This window comes from Ochotona princeps, chromosome 4 (genome assembly GCF_030435755.1).
Source record: "Ochotona princeps isolate mOchPri1 chromosome 4, mOchPri1.hap1, whole genome shotgun sequence".
Lineage (NCBI taxonomy): Eukaryota > Metazoa > Chordata > Mammalia > Lagomorpha > Ochotonidae > Ochotona > Ochotona princeps.
Genome location: NC_080835.1, coordinates 57293420 through 57316214, shown reverse-complemented (window position 1 = coordinate 57316214; position 22795 = coordinate 57293420). Strand labels below are relative to the sequence as shown.

The following is a 22795-nucleotide window of genomic DNA, read 5'->3' as shown; positions in this document are numbered from 1 at the left end:
TAGTAAATGCTATATGTTCATTTAAAACCTTAATTTTAAATTCACCTTTAGAGAATTTGAATAAATTATTTTTAAAGAAGAAAGATTATTTATGGGCCTGGCGCAGTAGCTTAGTGGCTCAAGTCCTCACCTTGCATGCACCAGGATTCCATATGAGCACCAGTTCCTATCCCTGCTCTTCCACTTCCCTTCAAACTCCCTACTTATATCTGGGAAAGCAGCAGAAGATGGCCCAGGGCCTTGTAACCCTGTACTTTCGTGGGAGACCCAGAAAAAACTCCTGGCTTCTGGCTTTAGACCAGCTCAGCTCTGGCTATTGCGGCCACTTGGGGAGTGAACCAGTGGATGGAAGATCTTTCTCTGTCTCTCCTTCTCTCAATAAAGCTGACTTTCCAATATATAAATAAATCTTTAAAAAAAAAAACATGTGAAAGGTAAAGTTACAGGAAGAGAGTGACCGAGGGACGAGGGAGAGATATTCCATCCCCTGGTTGACGTCCGTTGTTCTCACAACAGCTGGAGTTAGGCTGGTCTGAAGCCAGGAGCAAGGAGTTTGTTCTGGGTTTCCCACATGAGTGGCAGTGGCCCAAGACTTGGGCTATGTTCTGTTGCTTTCCCAAACCAGTCAGAGAGCAGAATTGGCAGTTTTAGTGTTAACTTATGAAACTATTTTTTTTTTAATTCCTCAGAGATCTATTCTCTCTTATCATTGTGTCCTGCATTTGGCTTAGTACCTAGCACATAATCATCAATGAAAACATGTATTTAATTTAAAAAATGGGTTTAGGGTCTGTCATTGTGGCATAGCATGTAAAGCTACTGCCTGCAACACCAGCATTCCGTATGAGTGCCATTTTGAGTCCTGGTTGCTCTACTTCCAATCCATCTCCCTGTCAAGGCTTCTGGGAAAGCAGCAGAGAATCCGCAAGTCCTCCGGCCCTCATATCCATGTGGGAGACCTGGAAGAAGCAAAGAACTTCTTCCTTGGCCATTATAGCGTTAGGCAGTAAAGCAGAGGATGCAAGATCTTCCCGTCTCCCTGTTTCTCTGTATCTCTTTTAAATAAATAAATTAATGTAGTTTTTAAATTATTATTAATAAGTACGACCTGGAAATAGGGAAGATACCAATTGTTAAGATGGAACACAAGTGAAAATGCATGGGAAAAAGTCTCTGTTAGTGCTATTTAGTGCAGTGATCAAAAATGCCTCAAAAATGCGATATTTAAAATAGGATAGGACTACATTGTGGCATAGTGGAAAAAACTGCCACCTATAGTGCTAGCATCCATATCTGAGTGTTAGCTTCTGTGCTTCCCATTTAGCTCCTTGCAGTGTATCTGGGAACGCAGAAGAGAATGACCAGTGTATGAGTCCTTGTCAGCTCTGTGGGACGCTAGAATGGAATTCCTGGCTTGTGGTAACGGCCTGGCCCAGCCCCAAATGCTGTGGCCATTTGGGGAGTGAACCGGCACATGGAAGACTGTGTGTGTGTCTTCTCCTGTTCTTTCTTGCTTTCAAAGAAAAATTATGACATCTTACACAGGGGCCCAGCACCATGGCCTAGTGGCTAAAGTACTCACCTTGAACGTGCTGGGATCCCATATGGGTGCCAGTTCTAATCCCAGCAGCTCCGCTTCCCATCCAGCTCCCTGCTTGTGGCCTGGGAGAGCAGTTGAGGACGGCCCAAGGCTTTGGGACCCTGCGCCTACGTGGGAGACCCAGAGGAGGTTCCTGGTTCCCGGCTTCGGATCGACGCGCATCGGCCCGTTGAGGCTCACTTGGGGCGTGAAACATCAGATGGAAGATCTCTCTGTATATCCGGCTTTCCAATAATAATAAAATCTTTAAAAAATAAAATAAAATAAAATAAAATATTCCCACTTTTATCTACTTTAAAATGTATCTGTCTACTTCTGGGTTTTCAGTTTTATCCGACTGGCTTATTGGTACACTATCATCACTGTACTGTAACTGGGTGACTTTATACTAATTTTTTGTGTAAGATTTTTTAAAAAAATATTTATGTATGTTTATTGCAAAGTCAGAAATATATAGAGAGAAGGAGAGAAAGAAATACCTTTTGTTTGATGATTCACTCCCCAAGTGAGTGCAATGGCTGGTGCTGCAACAATCCCAAGCCGAATTCAGGAGCCAGGAACTCTTCCAGGTCTCTTTTTTTTTTTTTTTTTTTTTGCAAAGAAGCAGAGCCTTTATTAATAAATAGGTCACCGTTAAATAGAGGGATGCTATGTGGAAGATAAAATCACAGCTGGCCTGCACCTCTTCAGCTGGGCCCCGAGCTCCCGGCTTTTGCCTTCTTGGACGTTGAGGCCTTGGGTGCCGAGGCCTTGGCAGACAGCCCAGGCTTTCTCGAACTCCTGGGAGCCTTTGGCTCCCCAGCCAGGTGTGCATACCCAGCCTTGGACCCTTGGCCCTTAGTGGAAGTGCTGGCTTTGGCTTTGGGCCTCTCCTTATCCCCTGAGGCTGCTGCTGCTTCAGGGGCCTTGGCTGCTGTCTTCTTCTTAGTCAGGGAAGCAACACCACTGTTCTTGACCTTTCTGGCTATGGGTTTAGAACTCTTGCTGTCGGCGGCACTGGTTTTCCTGGGAGCTTTGGCCTCTCCTGGAAGGGCAGGCGGGATTCCTTGGCTTTTCCTGTGGCCTTTGACCTTTGGTTTCCCATTGTTCTTAGGACCAGCAGAGGCCTGTGTGGCCTTGTTTGACTTTCTGGGAGCCTTCCTGGCCTGGCCCCGTTTGACCTCTGTGTCTTTGGCCTCTTTGCCTTTCTTGGGGACCTTCTTGGCTGCGCAGGGTCCCAAAGCCTTGGGCTGTCCTCAACTGCTCTCCCAGGCCACAAGCAGGGAGCTGGATGGGAAGTGGAGCTGCCGAGACTAGAACCGGCACCCATATGGGATCCCGGGGCATTCAAGGCGAGGACTTTATCTGCTAGGCCACGCCACTGGGCCCAAGGGACTCTTTTATTTTAAAAAATATTTTTATTGGAAATGCAGATCAGATTTATTCAAAGAAAGAAGGATCTTCCAACTGCTAGTTCACTCCCCAAGTGGCATCACAGCCAGAGCTGAGCTAATCTGAAGCCTGGAGCCAGTAGCTTCCTCCACGTCTCCGTTGTAGGTACAAGGTGATGGGCCATCCTCCACTGCTTTCCCAGGCCACAAGTAGGGCACTGGAAGGGAAGTGGAGCAACTGGGACGCAAATTGGTGGCAATATGGGATCCTGGTTTGTATAAGACAAGGATTTTAGTCATTAACCCATCGCGCTGGGTCCAAAAATGGGACTGTTAAATCACAATACTAAGGTGGCGTTATCAATAAACACTGCTGGTCAGTAGAATAGGCATATAAATCTGTCCACTATAGATTGCAGAATTCTTATTTATGTTGTGTAGATTAAACTTGCAGTAGTATGTAGTGCATCTATCTTGTTTTTTCCTACTTGTCTTCCATATAACTCTTCATTTGAAACTATTCATGTTGTAGATGAATCTATTGCTTTGAATTTCTACAAAATATTCAGTGGTATGCTTTTACTTCATTTTATTTTGTTCATTAATTGCTTGTCAGTATTAGATGTTGCCAGATATATTATTCTGACTCTGTTGTCCCTCTGTTTGCTTTTGTATACCTTTATTAAATAATGGATGGGTATTTGGGGAAAACAGTTAAAATGCTGCATGGGATGCCCCCATCTCATTTCAGAGTGCTTGGATTGGAGTCCTAGTTTCATTCCCAATTCCAGCTTCTTACTGATGCGCACTGTGGGCTCTATAGGTTGTGGTTCAACTGGCTGAGTACCTGTCCTGCATGTGAGATTCCCCGTTTGAGATCCTGGCTCCTGGCCTTGGCCTGACACAGACCTTGCTGGTGAGGGCATTTGAGGAGTAAACTGGTGGATGGAAAGCTCTTTACATGCCTGCCTTTCAAACCAGCCAACTAAATAAAATTTCTGCGGCCTAGTACAATGGCTCAATGGGCGAATCCTCACCTTGCAAGCTCTGTCCTGACCATACAGCCAGCTGAGTAGTAAGCCAGGAGAAAGGAGAGCTGTCTGTCGGCTTCTTGAATTATAAAAAAAAAAAAAAAAAAAAAAAAAAAAGACTTAAATCACCTTTTAGAGCCTGTCACGATAGCTTAGCAGCTAAAGTCCTCACCTTGAACGCACCGGGATCCCATATGGGCGCTGGTTCTAATCCCAGCTGCTCCACTTCCCATCCTGCTACCTGCCTGTGGCCTGGGAAAGCAGTCAAGGTGTCAAAGCTTTGGGGCTCTGCACCCATGTGGGAGACCTGGAAGACACTCCTGGCTCCTGGCTTCGGATTGTAGCCATTTTGGGAGTGAATTATTGGACAGAAGATCTTCTTCTTGGTCTCTTCTCCTCTCTGTATATACACCTTTCTAATTAAAATAAATAAATCTTTTTTAAAAAATCACCTTTTAGAAAAAAAAGATATTTTAAGTTGTGATATGTATGTGAGTGTGCAGAGCGAGCGTGTAATAGTTTTTTGTGTCTTGTATTTTTTATTTGTAGCCATCAAGCAAGATAAAAGCATCTGAGGGGAATTTCTTCGATGTTCCTGCTTTCCTGACTGTTTCTGGACAACTTCATCTGGAAGTGATGTCAGGGTACTGAGCTTTCTATTTTGCTTTTACTGACTTGTGTTTGAATGAAGGTGAAGCAGTGCCTTCCTTTTGAACATTCAAACTGAAAATCAAAACTAATCTTGGTTATGTACTGAAAAACAAAGATCAGTTTTTCAAATATATGTAGATGTCTATACCCCAAATCTTGTGGTAACAATTATTAGATTATTGTCAATGGCTTTAGTATTAGGATAGAAACTTGTCTGAAGTGGAGCCTTGTACAGTAATTAGATTGAGTTAGGTTACTGGGATGGGGTCCTTAATTGATCATGATGCTCTATAGAAAGAGGCACATGGTCCTGGAGGAAGAACTCGAGACCATGTTACTTTGTCTCTTGTTTCTGACATGGTGATTGTCCCTTCCCCATGCTCGGGACTCACCACATGTTGAATCAAAGGACTGCCTGATTTGCGACCATGAGCCTACTCATCCGTAAAGGAAAAATAAATGTGTTAACGTCTAGGAATTTCTTCCTGTTTTAGTCAAAATTGGGTAATTTAGTTAAAGTGACTCAGACATTAGTTCACTTAAATATATCAGTATGTTTGAATTCATAAAATTCATTAAAAATAACCACGTATTTGGGCCCAGCATGATAGCTCAATTGGCTAATCCTCTGCTTGTAGGCGCCAGGATCCCACAGAGGCGCCTGTTCATGTCCCAGCTACTTCTCTTGCCGGAAGCTCCCTGCTTGTGGCCTGGAAAAACAGTAAAGAATGGCTCAGAGCCTTGGGACCCTGCACCCGTGTGGGAGACCTGGAAGAGCTCCTGGCTCCTGGCTTCGGATTGGCGCAGCACTGGCTGTTGCGCTCGCTTGGGGAGTGAATCATTGAACAAAAGATATTTCTGTCTCTCCTTCTCTCTATATATATATCTAACTTTGCAGTAAAAATAAATAAATCAAAAAAAAAAAAAAAAAGAAAGAAAGAAAAAGGAGACATGCCTGAAATAGATGGAAGAAAACCTTTCTAAAATTAATTTAGTTAGGGCCCAGTGCAGTGGGCCATCCAGCTCCCATGCAGCTCCCATGCAGCTCCCATCCAGCTCCCATCCAGCTCCCTGCTTGTGGCCTGGGAAAGCAGTCGAGGACAGCCCAAAGCCTTGGGACCCTGCACCTGTGTGAGGGACCCAGAAGAAGCTCCTGGCGTCAGATCGGCTTAGCTCTGCCCGTTGTGGCCACTTGGGGAATGAGAAGTGGACAGAAGATCTTTCTCTCTGTCTCTCCTCCTCTCTGTATATCTGACTTTCAATAAAAATAAATCTTTTTTAAAAATTGAGTTAAATAAAATTAATTCAGGTCCATGTAAGTAGTGTACAACAAATTATTAAGTCTTAAGTCAGATCAAATGAATTTTTTTAAAGATACGTTTATTTTTATTGGAAATTCAGTGTTCCACAGAGAAGGAGAGACAGAGAGATGGATCATCTATCCGCTGATTCACCTTCCACAGGCCACAGTGACTGGAACTGAGCTATGAACCATAGCCAGGAACCAGGGATTTAGCCTATATCAGACCTCCCACGCAGGTAGGATCCAAGGCGGTAAGTCATCCTCTGCAGTTTTCCCAAGCCATAAGTAGGAAGCTGAATGGGGAGTGGAACAGCCAAAACACGAGCCAGTGCCCATATGGCAAGGTGTTGGCAAGGTAAGGATTTACCTGAACCATCACACCGGGTACAGATCAGATGAGTTTTAACCACTATCAGATCACTGAGAAATCATTGTATTACTTTGGGTCCAATTTCTTTTTCCTTCAAATGGGGCTGTACAAAAAGACCCTTAAAGTCCTATCTAAAATTTTTTTAAGATTTGTTTATACTTTTTTTTTTTATTGGAAAGTCAGATTTACAGAGAAGGAGATACAGAGAAAAACTTCCCTCCACTGGTTTACTCCCAGAGTGGCTGCAATGGCCAGAACTGAGCTGATCCGAAGCCAGGAGCTTCTTCCAGGTCTCCAGCGCGGATATAGGGTCCCGAGGTTTGGGGCAGGCTTTTACTGCTTTCCCAGGCCATTAGCAAGGAGCTGGAAGGGAAGTGGAGCAGCCGGAATGTAAATTGGTGTCCATATGGGGTATCAACGCCCATATGTGATCCCAGCACTTGCAAGGCGAAGACTTCAGCTACTGTGTCAGTTGTCTAAATTTTATGTTCAGTGATTTTGAAGGTAGTTTCTTAATGTTAATTCAATGTGGTTTGAATTTCCCCTACAGATCCTTTTTTTCCCCCTCATATAAAGGTCAGGATTTGAAATTTAAAAATTTCTTCAGGAGGTAACTCGAATGAAAAGAAAGGGATCTTTATGTGTTTCCCATTGTTTTTAAAATGCCCTGTTGGGAACATTGAGAGATGTAATAAAATGGTTTGTACCTGTCTTGCTGGCAGGATGGAAAGCCAGCAGTGGAATGAAGATGATCTTAAAAGTAGCATGTATTTAGATTCTTTTCCAGTTTATCTTTGAGACAGAAAGGTATTGTTTTATGGTTCCAAACAGTTGACAATTCTGCCAGATCGCTTTCCAGAACTGTCTTGTTTACAGCATTGTGAGGATGTAGAATTTGTAGAGCTGAGCCTGGGAAAGGCCATGTCAGACACACTGTGGAGAAGTCCTTAATGCTTGTCAAAGTATAATTTTAGGAAATGTAAAATATGACTCATAAAAATATAAAGTGAACATATCTCAAAGGTTTTACCAATTCGTTTGTTACTATGGGAACAAATGAAGTTGTAAGGCTGTTTATTTTAAAGAGCATCTGAGGAGCTGTGGATTAACTGAAAATAATTGATATAATAAGATTGCTGTGTTTGCTATAAACTGGCTAATGTCCTACTGACCACTATGCTCTGAACTTTGTGATTATCTCTTCTAACAGAAATTCCTAGCAACTCTGTTGGACAAAAATATACAAGTTAACACAAAACATCACCTTAATGTGAGATTTTTAATTCAACAGTGAAAAGAAAAATTAAGCAAGCACATGCTGCTAAGTAATTAAATAATCTAGATGGGTCTGTATCCCCATAATGCATTAAAGGACATCACTGTTTTTAAGGCTGTTTGTGCTTGGACTTGTAGTCAAGATTTGAAAGTTTGTCGTCTATAAAATTACAAGGAGTCTTTGTTTGGCAAAGACCTGGTGTGTGAAAGGTGTAAATTTACAAAGCATTCTTATAATACAGCTAATGTATTAAATATGCCTTTCTCAGTGAGCCAGGGAACACAGTTAACAGTGAGACCACATAAGATTGAATTGGTAGAATATCTGTGTATTTTAAAATGTGTTATAAAATGTTTCTACTGTCTGTCAAATGTTCCTAGTTTAAAATGCATAGCTTTGGAACTACTAATATACAGTACACCATGTTTCTGATTAATGCATAATTTACCCATTAAAAATTATGAGTCCTTTTTCTTTTGGCTTTCTTTTTTCTGTACTTGTATTTAACAAACTTTTAAAATAGAGTGAATGGTAGTTAAATTTAGAAAGTTAACATTTTTAAAAAGGATATCTTTGTTAGTGAGTTGATAGCACCCTTTTGTAAGGATGTTTTGTTGTTTTGTTTTGGTTTTGGGTTTTGAAATAAATATTTTAAATACTTAACTTTGCGATAAAACTGCCAAGGTGATGTAGTTTTTAAGACCCCACTCAGTTCCTCCATTGTTGACATCTTCCTTTACTATAGTACATTTGCCAACTTGAGAATCTGCTTTAGTGTATCAATACTAATGGAATTCCAGAGCTTTTTTAGACTTAATCAGTTTTTCTGTTACTGTCTTTTTTCCAAGGTTTGATTCAGAGTGCCACACAAAGCTGCTTTTTTTTTTTTTAATTGGAAAGTCAGATATACAGAGAGGAGGAGAGACAGTGAGAAAGATCTTGTATCCGATGATTCACTCCCCAAGTGAGCGCAACGGCTGGTGCTGCGCCGATCTGGAGCCAGGAGCCAGGAACCTCCTCTAGGTCTCCCACACGGGTGCAGGGTCCCAAGGCTTTGGGCCATCCTCGACTGCTTTCTCAGGCCACAAGCAGGGAGCTGGATGGGAAGTGGAGCAGCCGGGACTAGAACCAGTGCCCATATGGGATCCCGGGGCGTGTTCAAGGCAAGGACTTTAGCTGCTAGGCCGTCACACCGGGCCCAACACACAAAGCTTCTTGACATGGTTCCCAAATTTGTTCCAATCTGTAGTAGAGTCTCCATCTTCAGTCTTTCCCCTTTGTGAGCTGTGAGTGTACCGCCAGCTGAGGTTTTCTGCTAAGTAGAGTGGGTTTAACTAGGGCATCAGGGTTAAAAAAAAAAAAAAAAAATGCAGAAGAGGCAGAGTGCTTTTCCCATCACGCCCTACCAAGGAGTAAGATGTGAAGATGTTAGCACTGTTCGTTGGATGGCTGTTATTTCATTACTTAGATAAGGTATTGTTTTTCAAGTTTCTTAACATAATGTATTCTTTTTCTCTTTCCTTACTCTGTTCTTTGAAAATGAGTGACTAAATTTAGTCTTCCCTCACTGGAATTGTGTGTCTGCTGAGTGGGAGATGGAATTCAGCACTAATCCCGCAAGAGTTATATTTGAAGTTTTACATGAAAGATTGCTTTTTTTCTTCACTTCTCATGTATTTCATGAACTAGTTAATGAGTTATATGAAAAAGGACTCATTTGTTTTATAGTGTGGATTGTCAAGGCAGATTTACAGAGAGAAGAAAAGGAAAGATCTTCCATTTGCTGATGGAAGGCCAGAGCTGAGCTAATCTAAATCCAAGAAGTGAAACAGCCAGGACACGAACTGGTGCCCACATGGAATACAAGCACTTGCAGGAGGATTAGCTATTTGAACCATCGTATCAGCCACTAGTTTTAATTATTGAGAATTCATAATTCATACATATTGATTCTTCTTTTTTTAAGATTTATTTATTTTGTTGGAAAGGCAGATATACAGAGAGGAGGAGAGACAGAGAGGAAGATCTTCTGTCCAATGATTGACTCCCCAAGTGAGCACAACTGCCGGTGCTGTGCCAATCTGAAGCCAGGAGCCAGGAACTTCTTTCCGGGTCTCCCACAAGGGTGCAGGGTCCCAAGGCTTTGGGCCGTACTCTACTGCTTTCCCAGGCCACAAGCAAGGAACTGAGTGGGAAAGTAGAGCAGCCGGGACACAAACCAGTGCCCATATGGGATCCTGGCACATGCAATGTTAGGATTTAGCCACTGAGCCATTGTGTCAGATCCAAAATACAGAATTTTTTTTTAAAGATTTATTCATTTTATTACAGCCAGATTTACACAGAGGAGGAGAGACAAGAGAGGAAGATCTTCCATCCGATGTTTCACTCCCCAAGTGAGCCGCAACGGGCCGATGCACGCCGATCTGATGCCGGGAACCAGGAACCTCTTCCGGGTCTCCCACGCGGGTGCAGGGTCCCAATGCATTGGGCCATCCTCAGCTGCTTTCCCAGGCCACAAGCAGGGAGCTGGATGGCAAGCGGAGCTGCCGGGATTAGAACTGGCGCCCATATGGGATCCCGGGGCTTTCAAGGTGAGGACTTTAGCCGCTAGGCCACGCCGCCGGGCCCCAAAATATAGTATTTTTAAAAACAAGTTTAAAGAGTTTCTAAGATTTGTTTTGTTTGAAAGGCAGTTGCAAAGACAGATCTTTGATATCCAGTTCACTACCCAGATGGCCACAATGGCCAAAGCCAAAATACAAATTATAAATGAGATAAGCATCTCAGTATAAAGAGGATGAAGGGTGAGGGAGTCATGTGGGCAGTTGGCAAGACAGTTTCACATCCAATTAGAAAGGCATCTCAGCTCTGACTTAGGTTCAAAGCTGTCATTCTCACCACAGCTGTGAGAAGGCCCTGAGTATGAATAGTGCACAGCTGCCAGGTTCAGTACTTGAACTGATGAATTAAACCAAAAGAATGTGTTTAGGAAGGTTCACAGTAGTCACAAACCAAGTAACTAAACTGGAATGAAATCAGCCCAAAAACCAAGCAAATGTGTGGGATGTTGGTGTCACATGTAGCAGTCTCACCAACTGTCACAATACCTGTCCTGAATCTGAATTTTTAAATTCAGAGACATTATATTTTAGATATATATTGGAAAAGGATTTCTCTCAGTTCTACTAAAAATACTTAAATGAGGGCCCAGCATGATGGCTCAATTGGCTAATCCTCACCTTGGGAGAACCGAGATCCCACCAGTGCTCACATGTCCCAGCTGCTCCACTCCCCATCCAACTCCCTGATTGTGGTCTGGGAAAGCAGTGGAGGACAGCCCAAAGCCTTGAGAACCTGCCCCTGCGTGGGAGACCCGGAAGAAGCTCCTGGCTCCTAGCTTTGCATCGGCTCAGTTCTGGTCATTGTGGCCATTTGGGGCGTGAACCAATAAATGGAGGATCTTTCTCTCTGTCTCTCCTCTCTGTAGATCTGCCTTTCTAGTAAAAATAAATATTTTAAGAAAATATTGAAATTTTCTGTTGGTTAACTTATCTCTATCAGACTGTCACTTCCTCAAATTATATGTTGTTTTTTGTCATTTTATTGCCTATCGTTATATCACTGCCTGAAATCTCATTTCATTTCAACATTTATTGAAAACCAGTTGCATGTCCAACACTGAACATGATTTCGGTTCATGATTTCAATTTATGACCTAAAGAAACTAATAATTGAGATGGGCAATAAAAAAGAAATTAGCAGCATAGGAACTATTAGAAAAAGTAGTTTGCTGAAGCAAGAAAAACATGTAGTGAAAGAATTATGCCTCTTCTAGATTGAGTTGAATTAGTGGTAACATCAGAATCATTATTTAGCAGTACATTTTCAAATATTCTTGTTTAGTAATGACTAATACACTTGATATACATTATATCACTGCTGTGTGTTTTTTTTCTTTTAGACTTATTTATTTATTAATTTATTTTTACTTGAAAGAATTACAGAAAAATAGGAAGAGACAGAGAGATCTTCTATCAGCTGGTTGGTTGCCCAAATAGCTGCCAGCAGAACTGGGCAGTTCGGAAGCTGGGAACCAGGAGTGTTTTCCAAGTCTCCCATGTGGGTGCAGAAACCAAAGGACTTGGGTCATTCCCTGCTGCTTTCCCATGCCGTTAGCAGGGATCAGGATCAAAAGTGGGGCAATCAGGAATCGAACTGGCATTCATATGGGATGCCAGCATTGCAAACAGGGGCTTAGCCATATGTGCCATCACAGTAGCCCCTCCTTTAAAGCACCAGTGAATAAAATTCTTTGTCTCAGCATTATGGAATCTGTTTGATAGGTTTCAGTGGTAGTCTTATATGCAGATGAGTAAATTTTTTTCAAAAATAAGTTTATCAGGATAGAATTTATATATCGTAGAATTTTGCCAGTACTTACATCAGTAGTTTTTACTATATGTACAAAGTTGTCAGTCATCCCCATTATTTGATTTTAGAACATTTTCAGCCCTCCAGAAAGAAATCCAGGAGTTGTTAGCAGATCTTTTTCATTCCTTCCTGTCCTCAGTCCCTGGGAATCACTGCTCAGCAGGCTTTGACCCGACAGACCCTGCAGTAGATGCTAATGATGAGAAGCATGGATGCAGAGAAGACTGTTTTGGTGTTGCTTGGTATATAAAGCCTCCAGCCATTCTAGTGGGAGGGCTGGATGTTCCATATACAACTCTCAGTGAATGACCTCTTTCCCACTCCTAACCTCACCAAGTCATCCCCCTTCTGCTGCATTACTAACTCAGTATTCCAGATGATTTTCATACTTTGCTCCTTTGGTCACCATTCAGTCATCGCTCCCTCAGAGATCTGTTGCAGTTACTTATCCACCAAAGATTCCTTCCTGTTTTTCTCTTTTAATTTTTTATTGCTCTTAAAGTTTCTCTAAGGAGGCAGTAAATGTGAATACATGTGCTCAGGTTTTTACTAGCTTGAGTAGCATTGATTTGCTTTTCTTTAATTGCTAGTTAGGTTGCACTGTTCACAGGATGATTTAGAGCTTCTCCAACAGCTTAACTCTGCAGTGTCTGCATGCCACCCTTGGGAGTCTGAAAACTGGGTCCTCTGCCCATGTCTAGTACTGAATTCCTTTGTGAAGGGGAATAATAACCTGTCCTTTTTCCCTATGACTGTAGGGAGAGTAGCTCCTTTGCTAACTCCTTGAGGTCTGGTTGAGTAGAAAAAATATTGGAAAGATTGAAGCAAGATTTGTATGAGTTTAAAAAAAGTTCCCTGGCACTCTTTTGCTGAAAGATAGAAGTAGAAGTCGTTGTACATGAGGTGCAGTGTCTGAAAGCAGATGTAGGCTATTGTAATGAAACAGCAAATTAATCCTTAGTAATTCAGCCAATATGGACAGTGACTGGAGCTAAAAAAAGCAAAACTGATGTTTGTACTTCTTTCGATTACTGCATAATCTTTTCCAAATTCTGTTTTCCTCAGGTGGCTTTAATTACTATTTTTTAAAAAGATTTATTATTATTGGAAAGCCGGATATACAGACAGGAGGAGACAGAGAGGAAGATCTTCCATCCGATGTTTCACTCCCCAAGTGAGCTGCAACAGGCCGATGCACGCCGATCTGATGCCGGGAACCTGGAACCTCTTGCGGGTCTCCCACGCGGGTGCCGGGTCCCAATGCATTTTGCCGTCCTCAACTGCTTTCCCAGGCCACAAGCAGGGAGCTGGATGGGAAGTGGAGCTGCCGGGATTAGAGCTGGCGCCCATATGGGATCCCGGGGCTTTCAAGGCGAGGACTTTAGCCGCTAGGCCACGCTGCCGGGCCCTTAATTACTTTTTTATAAGGAAAAGAAATTGTACATGTGGCATGTTTGTGGAATTTAGATTGTATTGGGAACAGAATTTTTGTCTTTTTGACATTTTTTTTTCTCTAGCCTGTTGTCTTCTAAAAATAGCTGTGGTTACTCATTTACTCAGCAATGATTTTAGTATTCATCCGAATGGTATGTAACCATTGAACACCAAGGAGGATGTTACAAATATGGGACAACCCTGTTGGATCACATATAGAGAGTTACCAGTGCTGTTTACAGAGCTAAGCAGCTGCTGGGTAACATCATCCCTGTCTCAAAGCACTGATCCTGTCCAAATGAGTGGTTCTGTTAGTTGAAGTAAATGCAGTCAGAGACTGAGATTGAATTTTGGCTTCTTTGCTTACTAGATTTATAGGCAAAATGTCTGAACCTCCGCTTCCAGTGTATTAAGTTAAATTTCAGTGGCCACCTTGCAGGGCAGTTGTGAGACTCAGACACCATGTGAAGCCTGGTGTTTATTGCATTGTAACTACTGAAGTGTGCTGTGATGATGGTAGTGATGAAACCTGGGCCCAGAGAATCCAGTGTGATTACAAAGGATGAACCAAAGCGAGAAGCCAACATGATGTAACCAGGAAGGGAAAGTTTTCCAATAATAGACAACTTGTGTTAACAACAGTGAGCACACTGGAGTTCACATGAAGTGGAATTGGGACAGAGGCTAGATGTGCCAGGGTGCAGACTCACCAGTCGGTCAGAATGTTGAAGTAAACTAGTATCTGGGGTTAAGGAAGGGATTCATTTGGAGAAATCAGATACCTGTCAGGGAAAAAAAGAGAGGCACTGAGAGCAGAATAGGATCTAATCTGCCTAAGAGCCGTATGTGGCTTTATTGGCAGTGGAGGGTCACTGTGTTCTAGATTCTCGTCTTCTTTTAGGGAGATCTTTTCTGTGCTCCTTCTGGGGTTCCTGGACCCTGACATTTCACCTTATTATAATTTAGCAAAAATAATCCAGTGTATGAGCAACCTGCTGTTACTTTTTAACGTTACTGAAGTATACTTTTTATACAATAAACAGGAATTCATAGGAGTGGGCATTTGATGCAGTTGTTAGGACTTGTGTGTGTTCTAGCTATTTTGCTTACAATCCAGTTTCTGGTAATGTGTACCTTGGGAAGGTAGTGATGGTGGCTCAGGTATGCAGGGCCCTGACACTGTAGTAGACCTAAAGAGAGTTTGGGCTTCTGGCTTTGGCCTGGCCCCGGACCTGGCTGTTACAGGTCTTTGGGCCGTGAATAAGCAGTTGGTAAATCTCCCAATCTCTATCTCTGCCTGTCAAGTAAAGTAAAAATCTAAAATCATTTTTGAGGGCAGGCATTTGGCACAGCAGTGAAGTCAGCAGTTGGGACACCACATCCCATGTTGGCGTCCCTGGGTTTGAGTCCCAGCTCTGCTTTGGATTCAGGTTCCTGCTGAGGTACACCTGAGGTGATGTCTTGAGTAGTCCGCCCACATAGGCGACCTAGATAGAGCTCCAGGCTTCCTGACTGTTTTCAGGGATTTGGGGAATGAACCATTGGAAAGGAGAGTCATCTCTCTCGGCTCACTGTCTCCCCACTCTCTGCTTTTTCCCTCCCTCTCCTTTCTTTCCTCTCTCCCTTCTTATCCTCCTTGACTCTTGAATGAATAAATAGGGAGCAAAAGAGAGAGTCTAAAAATGTTTTTTTTTGCTATGCCTGTCTTAGCCAGAATATGTATTTGATTTTGATTACATTAATGTCTCATCAGTTAGTGATTTTGAATTAGTAAGAGGATTGGGAGGAATCTGGGAATAGTAAATAATTTGTCCTAGAGTGTACCTTTTGGATAGAGCATACCGTGAGCCATATCATGAGGGATATTTGCTTTAAATATTCTACAGCATGTGCTATTTCTTTGTATCATTGCTTGTATCATTTTTTAAAAATTATTTTTATTTTTATTTAAAGGGCAGAGTTGGAGAGAGAGAGAGAGAGAGAGAGAGAGAGAGAGAGAGAGAGAGAGTTAGTTGCATCTGCTGATTCACTCCCCAAATGGCTACTGTGGCTGAAACTGAGTCAATCCGGAGCCAGGAGTTTTCCATGTGTCTCTCACATGGATACAACACCCCCAAGAACTTTAGCCATCCTCTGCTACTTTCCTAGGTCATAAGCAGGGAGCTGGATCAGAAGTGGAGCAGCTGGGATACAAACCAGCACACATATGGGATGCCAACACTGTAGGCAGAGGCTTAGCCTGTTATGCCACAGCACCAGCCTCTCTGTGTGTCATTTAAAGACAAGTGAAACCAAGGAAAAAAAGAGAGACTAGAGCTGTTTTATCATACCTGAATCAGATTTTCTTCTTAGGGAGCCATGATCATTGGGGGAAAATTGGCTCTTCCTCTTCTCTAGACACCATGTATAAGAGTGTCTAAATATTGTATGGATGCAAAATTAAACTTGTAAAATAAATGCATAGGTAAGGTATTAAGAATGATAATATATTCAGCACCAGTACTTACAAAGTGTTTTATGTCTTTAGTCACTATTATGCTTTCCCAATCCCATCCTTCTCCATCTCCTTGAAAACAAGCTGCTATCCTCTATTCTACTATCATTCTTTTATTTTCCTTTATGGTTTTATCACCTTTGTATTTATGAGCAGTACATTGTTTATCTTTGCAAGTTCTTTAATTTTGTATTAGATGAATTATCTGTATTTTTATGTAACTTTATTCACTTAACAGTTTATTCCTAACAGGACTCACATTGTTACATTATATTCTTTTTTTTTTTTTATTTTTATTACAAAGTCAGATATACCGAGAGGAGGAGAGATAGAGAGGAAGTGGAGCTGCCGGGATTAGAACCAACGGCCATATGGGATCAAGGCTAGGACCTTAGCCACTAGGCCACGCTGCCGAGCCCTGTTACATTATATTCTAAAATTGGAGTATTTCTTAGTATGCATGTACAAATGATTAACTTCTTACTGTACACTGATGTTTTCTGAAGTGCTCTAAAAGTGTTGACAGTGCAGGCCAGAAATTCCTTTCCAGACTGTTTATTGCACAAATGCCCAGGGTGGGTGTGACCCCATGGTCCAGGCAGACATTTCTGTTCTGTTTGTGTTTCTCTTATGTCATTGTCATAATCTTCTTCCCCGTCCTTTCTGTCCTTCCTCTTCTTTCTCTTCTTCATCTTTATCCTGTAATTAAGAGAAAACGGATTTATAATGATTTATTCCTGTAAGTTAAATGTGCCTCTAATGGCAGCTTCTGTTTCTTGACTGTAATGGTCTCCTTACGCTTTTGTATTCATTAACCAAGTTCTGTTTGATTTGGAGTCTGTGAAGAATTCTAGAAATGTTTTCACTAGTAGTCTGTCAGCCTGGTGAAGCTAGTACCCATTTTATAATGTGACACCATGTGTATCAGTTGGTTGTGCCTTACACTTGCAGTCAGAATTGCTACTCCAGTGATTCTCAACTCAAGCTGTACATTACAGTGTCTCTTAAAGACACAGATGTGGAGCAGACATTGAACCTGGCAGTTAAGATGTGTGTCAGTTACGATGCCTCATTCCCATATCAAAGTACTTGAGTTTGAGTCCTGGCTCCAACACACTGGTGATGTAGACTCTGGGAGGCAGCGTGTAATGCCTAAAGTAGTTGAGTCCCTGCCACACAGTGGAAGATCTAGAATGAGTTCCTGGTTTCTAGCTCTCAACTTCGTCCTGATCCACTCCCAACTCTTGTGAGCATTTAGGGAGTAAATCAGCAAATAGGAGCACTGTCTGTCTTTTAGGTTTTCTCCTTCCATCTCACTTTCTTTTGCTTCCCTTCCTTCTTTCCTCATTCTTCCTTCCCTCCATTTCCTTGTCATGCTCCCTCTCAAAAAACAAAACAAAACAAAACAAAAACCTTTAATTAAATAGGGACTGTCATTGCAGCACATCTGGTTAAGCCACCATGTGCAACATCTGCATCCCTATCAGAGCACCTCTTGGAATCCCTACTGCTCTACTTATAGTCTAGCACCCTGTTAATGAACCTGGGAAAGCAGCAAAAGCTGATTCAAGTGCTTGACGTCTTGCCACCCACATGGAAGATGTGGGATGGAGTTCCTGGTTAGTGCCTAGCCCAACCCAGCTGTTGCAGCCATTTGGGAAGAAGTGAGTGAACTCTCAATTCATGCATAGATTCAGCCCGAAGGAAATAAGATGTAATTGGTCTAAGGATGCTACTGAGCATCAGGGGTGTTTTTAAAGCACTGTATGTTATTCTGTGCACCCAAGGTCTGAAGCTACTGGAGACTGGAAATCCTTGGACCTGCAGCATCAGCCTCACCTGGGAAGTGGAGGGAATGTGGATTCTTGAGGCTTACCAAAGCAAAAATTCCTTGGCTGTGGCCTTGCAAGCTGTGCTCAGTAAACTCTGCATAAGTCTAATACATGTTGAAATTTGAAGACTGCTGTAGACCATCTAAGCATTTCTAACAAAGAGCTCTTTTACTCCCATCAAGCCCTCTGGAATCTACAATGTTCCAGAATTTTCCTGGGCCTTGAAAGTAACTAAAAGAGGTAGTAGGTGGGACAGAAGTGTTTCATAAGAGAAGCCTTTTTTTTTTTTTTTTTTTGACTAATGACCATAGACAAAAAGAGCTACAAAGTGTATTGAAAATGTTGACAGAGAGAAGCAGAGAATTCTCATCTGCTGATTCACTGCAGATGCTTTCAACAAGTGGGGTTGATCTAGGCTGAAACTGTGAGCCAGGAATTCCATCCATGTCTCCTACATGGATGGCAGGGATGCAGCAGCTTAAGCTATCCTCACCTGCTGCTTGCCAGGGTGCACATTAGCCAAAACTGCTGTTGGAAATGAAGTGAGACTTGAACGCAGACCCTGTGAAAAGGCATGCAGGCATCTCAAGCCGCATCCTGCCTGCTCGGTCAGATGCCCATCCCTGTGACCATTGTTAATATCCTAAAATAGAGCGAAATGGAATGATGTAGATCTGATCACTTATCAGAACCAGTAAATGATTATCCCTGTCCACTAAGAAAGAGCAGTAGATGAATGGGAGCATAAGATGGAAATGAGCTGTTGGTGGTGATAGGAAGTGGCAGGTGCAGAGGGTGCACAGAATGGATAACCTTGTGCTGTGGACTGGAAACAAAGCAGCCAGATCTTACACCAGCATTCTGATACTGGATGCTAGCATAGCAAGTGGCACTTTAATGATCTGTGCGTTGGCACTGGCCCTGAGTATGTCTTCTTAATCATTCCCACAACCTGTGAAGGATATACTCCAGAATAATGTTGGTCATTCAGTGCTTTAATATCTCATGTGCTTTTGTAGTCTCTGGTCTCAGAAAAGATCATCCTTGAATCTTTGTAAACTTGAATACTTAAATACTATGTAAGACCTGTACCTAGATTAGCTAAAGTACGTACTTGTTCTCTTTAATGATTGTCAAAGCAAGAGCCACTAAATATGAGATATGTAAGAGCGATAATTTCCATATGAGTAGGTGCAGTTGTCAGAATCCTATACCTTTTCTAGTAAAGGTGGTTTTGGTGTCTTGAGACATGAGGAAAGAACAGGAAGCAAGTTGTGGCCCTTTGGAATAATGTTGTTGCTAGAACATTATGTCCAATTAGTTGCTACTGTCATGAACCTATCACTGTAAGAGTGAAGGGTGCCTCACTCTGACAGAGGTCAGAAAGTCACCTGTTAGACCCAGAGTGCAGTGGCTTAACAGACTAATCCTCCACCTAAGGCCAGCCTTCCATATTGCAGCTGACTCATGTTCTAGCTGTTCCATCTCCCTGCTTATAGCCTGGGAAAACAATAGAGGATGGCCCAAAGCCTTGGGACCGTGCACCCATTTGAGAGACCTGGAAGAAGCTCCTAGAGCTGGCTCAGCTTCAGGTATTGTGGCCATTTAGGTAGTAAACTAGCAAGTGGGAGATCTTTCTCTGTGCCTCTCCTTTCTGTAAGTGCACCTTTCCAATGAAATTAAATAAATCTTAAAAAAAACAACAACAACAACAACACTTCCTACCATACTTACATAGAACAGACTCGAAGAGACTGTTTTATTGCTTTGATAGTACAGTTCCTCAAAAAGCGAAACTTGCCCTAACTAGAGAAGTTCACCTGCTCTAGTGCTTTTCAAAGATTTGCCTATTGCCTGTAGCAATGTGGGCAGTCATGGTTACAAACTGACCATTACCTTCTGGGTCTTCTGTTGAACAGCTAGTTCAGAGAACAGGCGAAGTTTCAGTTTTTAATTGATATGCAGTTTTCCATCTTCCTCTTCTTAGCCCTGTTCCTCATCCCTGGCCCAATGCCAGGTTCACTTTTCCGGTCAGCATATTTGTAGAAAGCTCAATTTGTTGTGTAGTGTAGGTTGAGCCCTAGTGAAGACAGGATACCACAGTGAGCACTAAAAATGCAGATAGAGTAGTTTATGGAATTTACAGCCTACTGGAGATGGACACCGAAGGAATGAATCACCTCGGTGTGTGTAAAGCTTCTCATTGGCCAGGATGGACCTGGCAGAGTTGGAACAAGACAGAGGCCAAAGAAGGGCCTGGAGGCAAGTATGAGTTCTAGTTCTGAGCAGTGAAAGGATTACCTGAGTCGGCTTCTGGAGCCTCAGCAGAGGTCTGGGCAGAATGTATAGATGTGTGAATGTCCATCAGTCAGCAGTAAGCTGAAGTCATTGGCTGAGGTGGATTCCATGAGGAAGAAAGTATGCAATGAAAAAGGCTGATGGTCTGTAACTGTGTTTGGAGCTGTGCTGGTGTTTAAGGAAATGCTACTGCAAGGAACGTGTGAGACAAACACAAGTCAGAGAAATAGGTCAACTACAATACAGTGCGAAATATTTCAAACATAGTCAGATATCCTTCTGCCAGGTGCCTAGGCAGTTTGCGGGCGTCTGGGGACTTATGCTGGGGGTCGTTGGAGCTGAGCAGGCCTGGGAACTCCTACACATGCTTGGGTCCCAGGTGGATGAGGGAAGGAGAGGTATGCTGGCATGCTGGCATGGTGCGTTGGTGGACTGGGCTTGGGGACTCGTTAACGTGCTTGAGTGTCCCAGGTCGGCATGTGTGCAGGAGTCCTGGATCTGGGGTTCCAGGTGGGTGGACAAGACTCCAGACCAGCATGCCATCCCCGTCAGAAGACTGAATTGGGGGACTCATCAAGTGCCAGCAGGTGAAGGGGCTGTGGATTGACCAGAAAAGGGGTTATTGGATGTGTGGGCAGGGGGGACCACTGAGGGTGTATGTTACAGGTGAGGAATGACTTCTGCTGACAAGGCCACTGTACTTACAGTTAAACAAGAGGACTGAGACCCAAAGATTTCAAGAAGGGAAACTGAAGGATCTCTCTGGGTCAAATCTACACACCGCCCACATGGGAGACCAGATCTGGGCTAGTTAGCACCGACCACCACCCACCAGTACACAGTGAAGCTAGGGCTGGGAGCTTAGCTGGCAAGGCTAGATCACAATACTTGCCAGTGAATGTAGGAGCAGGAGATGGATCATGTTAAACTGAGCCATAACACTAACCAGCATGCTAGAGAACCAGGTCTAGGGGCAGATTCTGAGGAGATATGGGCTTGCCCCTGTGGGATTGCAGTATCTGCTGATTTGCTCAAGAGTAGGGGGTGATGATGAACCAAACTAAGTGTAACCATGAAATTCTGACACTCGAGTACTGGGATTTGGAACAGGCCAGGCTAATTCAGACGGCAGCATCCATAGACACACCCAAAAATAGGGTGTGAGGTGAGCTGGGCCACAACATCTACCAGCGCACACATAGGCCAAGACCAGGGGGTAGACTGTGCCAGGTAAGGGACTAGCACCCACTGACACATGTGAGTCTGGGTCTGAGAGTGGTCCAGGTGAGCTGTTGTTCCCACTGGGGAGCATGTAAGTCAGGGTTGGGTATTGGTCAGAATGGGAAAGGCTGCTACCCTTGTTGGCAGGTGGGTGGATTAGATCTGGGGTGGCAGACTGGGCAGGGCAGGCCAAGCAGTAGCATACACACATATGCAGAAGCCAGAATGGGATGTCGGCTAGCTATCACACCTACCAGTTTGCATGAAAGCCAGGGATGGAATGGGCTGGGCAGGGCTAGGTTAGTGCCCATCAGCGAGAATTGGGACTGAAGACTGGGACCAGCCAGACTGCAGCATCTGAAGGCAGAGGCTAAGCTGGGGATGGGCTATTCTGGACTGGATTGGAGCTGCCACTGACGTGCACAAGGCTAGTAATGGTTGGAGATGTAAGGAAATGCCTTGACTGTGCTGAAGTTCCCACTGATGAGCCCAAGAGCCGGAAATGGGGGCAGCAATCTGAGCTGGACTTAACTGCAGCATCCCTCGGCATGGGTGTGGACTAGATGTTCCAGACTGGGCTGGGCTAGGCTGCAGCACCTGCTGGTACTTGCAGGAGCCAGAGTGGGTGTAGGATAAGCAGGGCTAGGTCTCAGCAACCACTGAACCATGGGAAAGTTGGGTTTAGGGGCAGGCCAGGCAGGACTGGGCTGTAGCACCCAATAGCAAGAGCCGGAATGGCTGCTAACCTGCCAGGACAGAAAGAGGGCCAAGTTAGGCTGGACCAAGAACCCACCATTGTATGCAAGATTTGTGATTGGGAGGTGACCTGATAGAGGAGTTTGAGGAACTCCTCTGTCAGATGCTGTCCCTGCAGGTGAGTGCAAAAATCAAGACTGGGAACAACCCAGACCAGGCCACATTATAGTACCCCCCAACATATGTGTGGGTCAGGTCTGGGGGTGGTCCTGGCTGGGCTAGTTCATAGCACCTGCTGGAAGACATGAAATCTAGGATGGAGTGTGGGACAGACAGGCCTGGTTGGACAGTAACACCAGCCAGTTCACATTAGGCCCGGGATGGGTGCTGACTGGGCTGGGTTAGGCTGTAGCACCCACTAGCATGAGCTGAAACTGGGGCAGACAGGCTGAGTCAAGCTGTAGCCCCCACTGGTGAGTGCTGAGGAGAGACTAGCCTGCCAGACTGGGCCACAACACCCAACTGCACATGTAACTCTCCATAAGTGGGGGTGGTGTCCTGGTAGAGGGGTATAAAAGACTTCCTTGCTGGGCCACTGTTCCAGCTGGTGAATTTGAGAGCTGAGACTTGGGGCAGACCATGCTGGGCAGAGGTACAACACCTGTTGACCTGAATGTGAGTTGAGTTTGTGGGGAGAGCCAGGCTGAGCTAATAAGCAACTGTGTCTACTGGTGCATACATGAGCCAGAGTAAGTGTGGGCTGGTCAGACCTTGCTACAACATCA

General features: G+C 43.6%; 1 protein-coding gene across 1 annotated transcript in view; it reads left to right on the top strand.

Annotated features, from left to right (window-relative positions):
* Positions 1-22795, top strand: part of NARS2 (asparaginyl-tRNA synthetase 2, mitochondrial) — a 129983-nt gene that overhangs the window by 45945 nt on the left and 61243 nt on the right. Inside the window, exon 6 of the mRNA XM_058663658.1 lies at positions 4551-4645. Coding sequence (XP_058519641.1) covers positions 4551-4645 — 95 coding nt within the window. The remainder of the gene's footprint in view (positions 1-4550; positions 4646-22795) is intronic.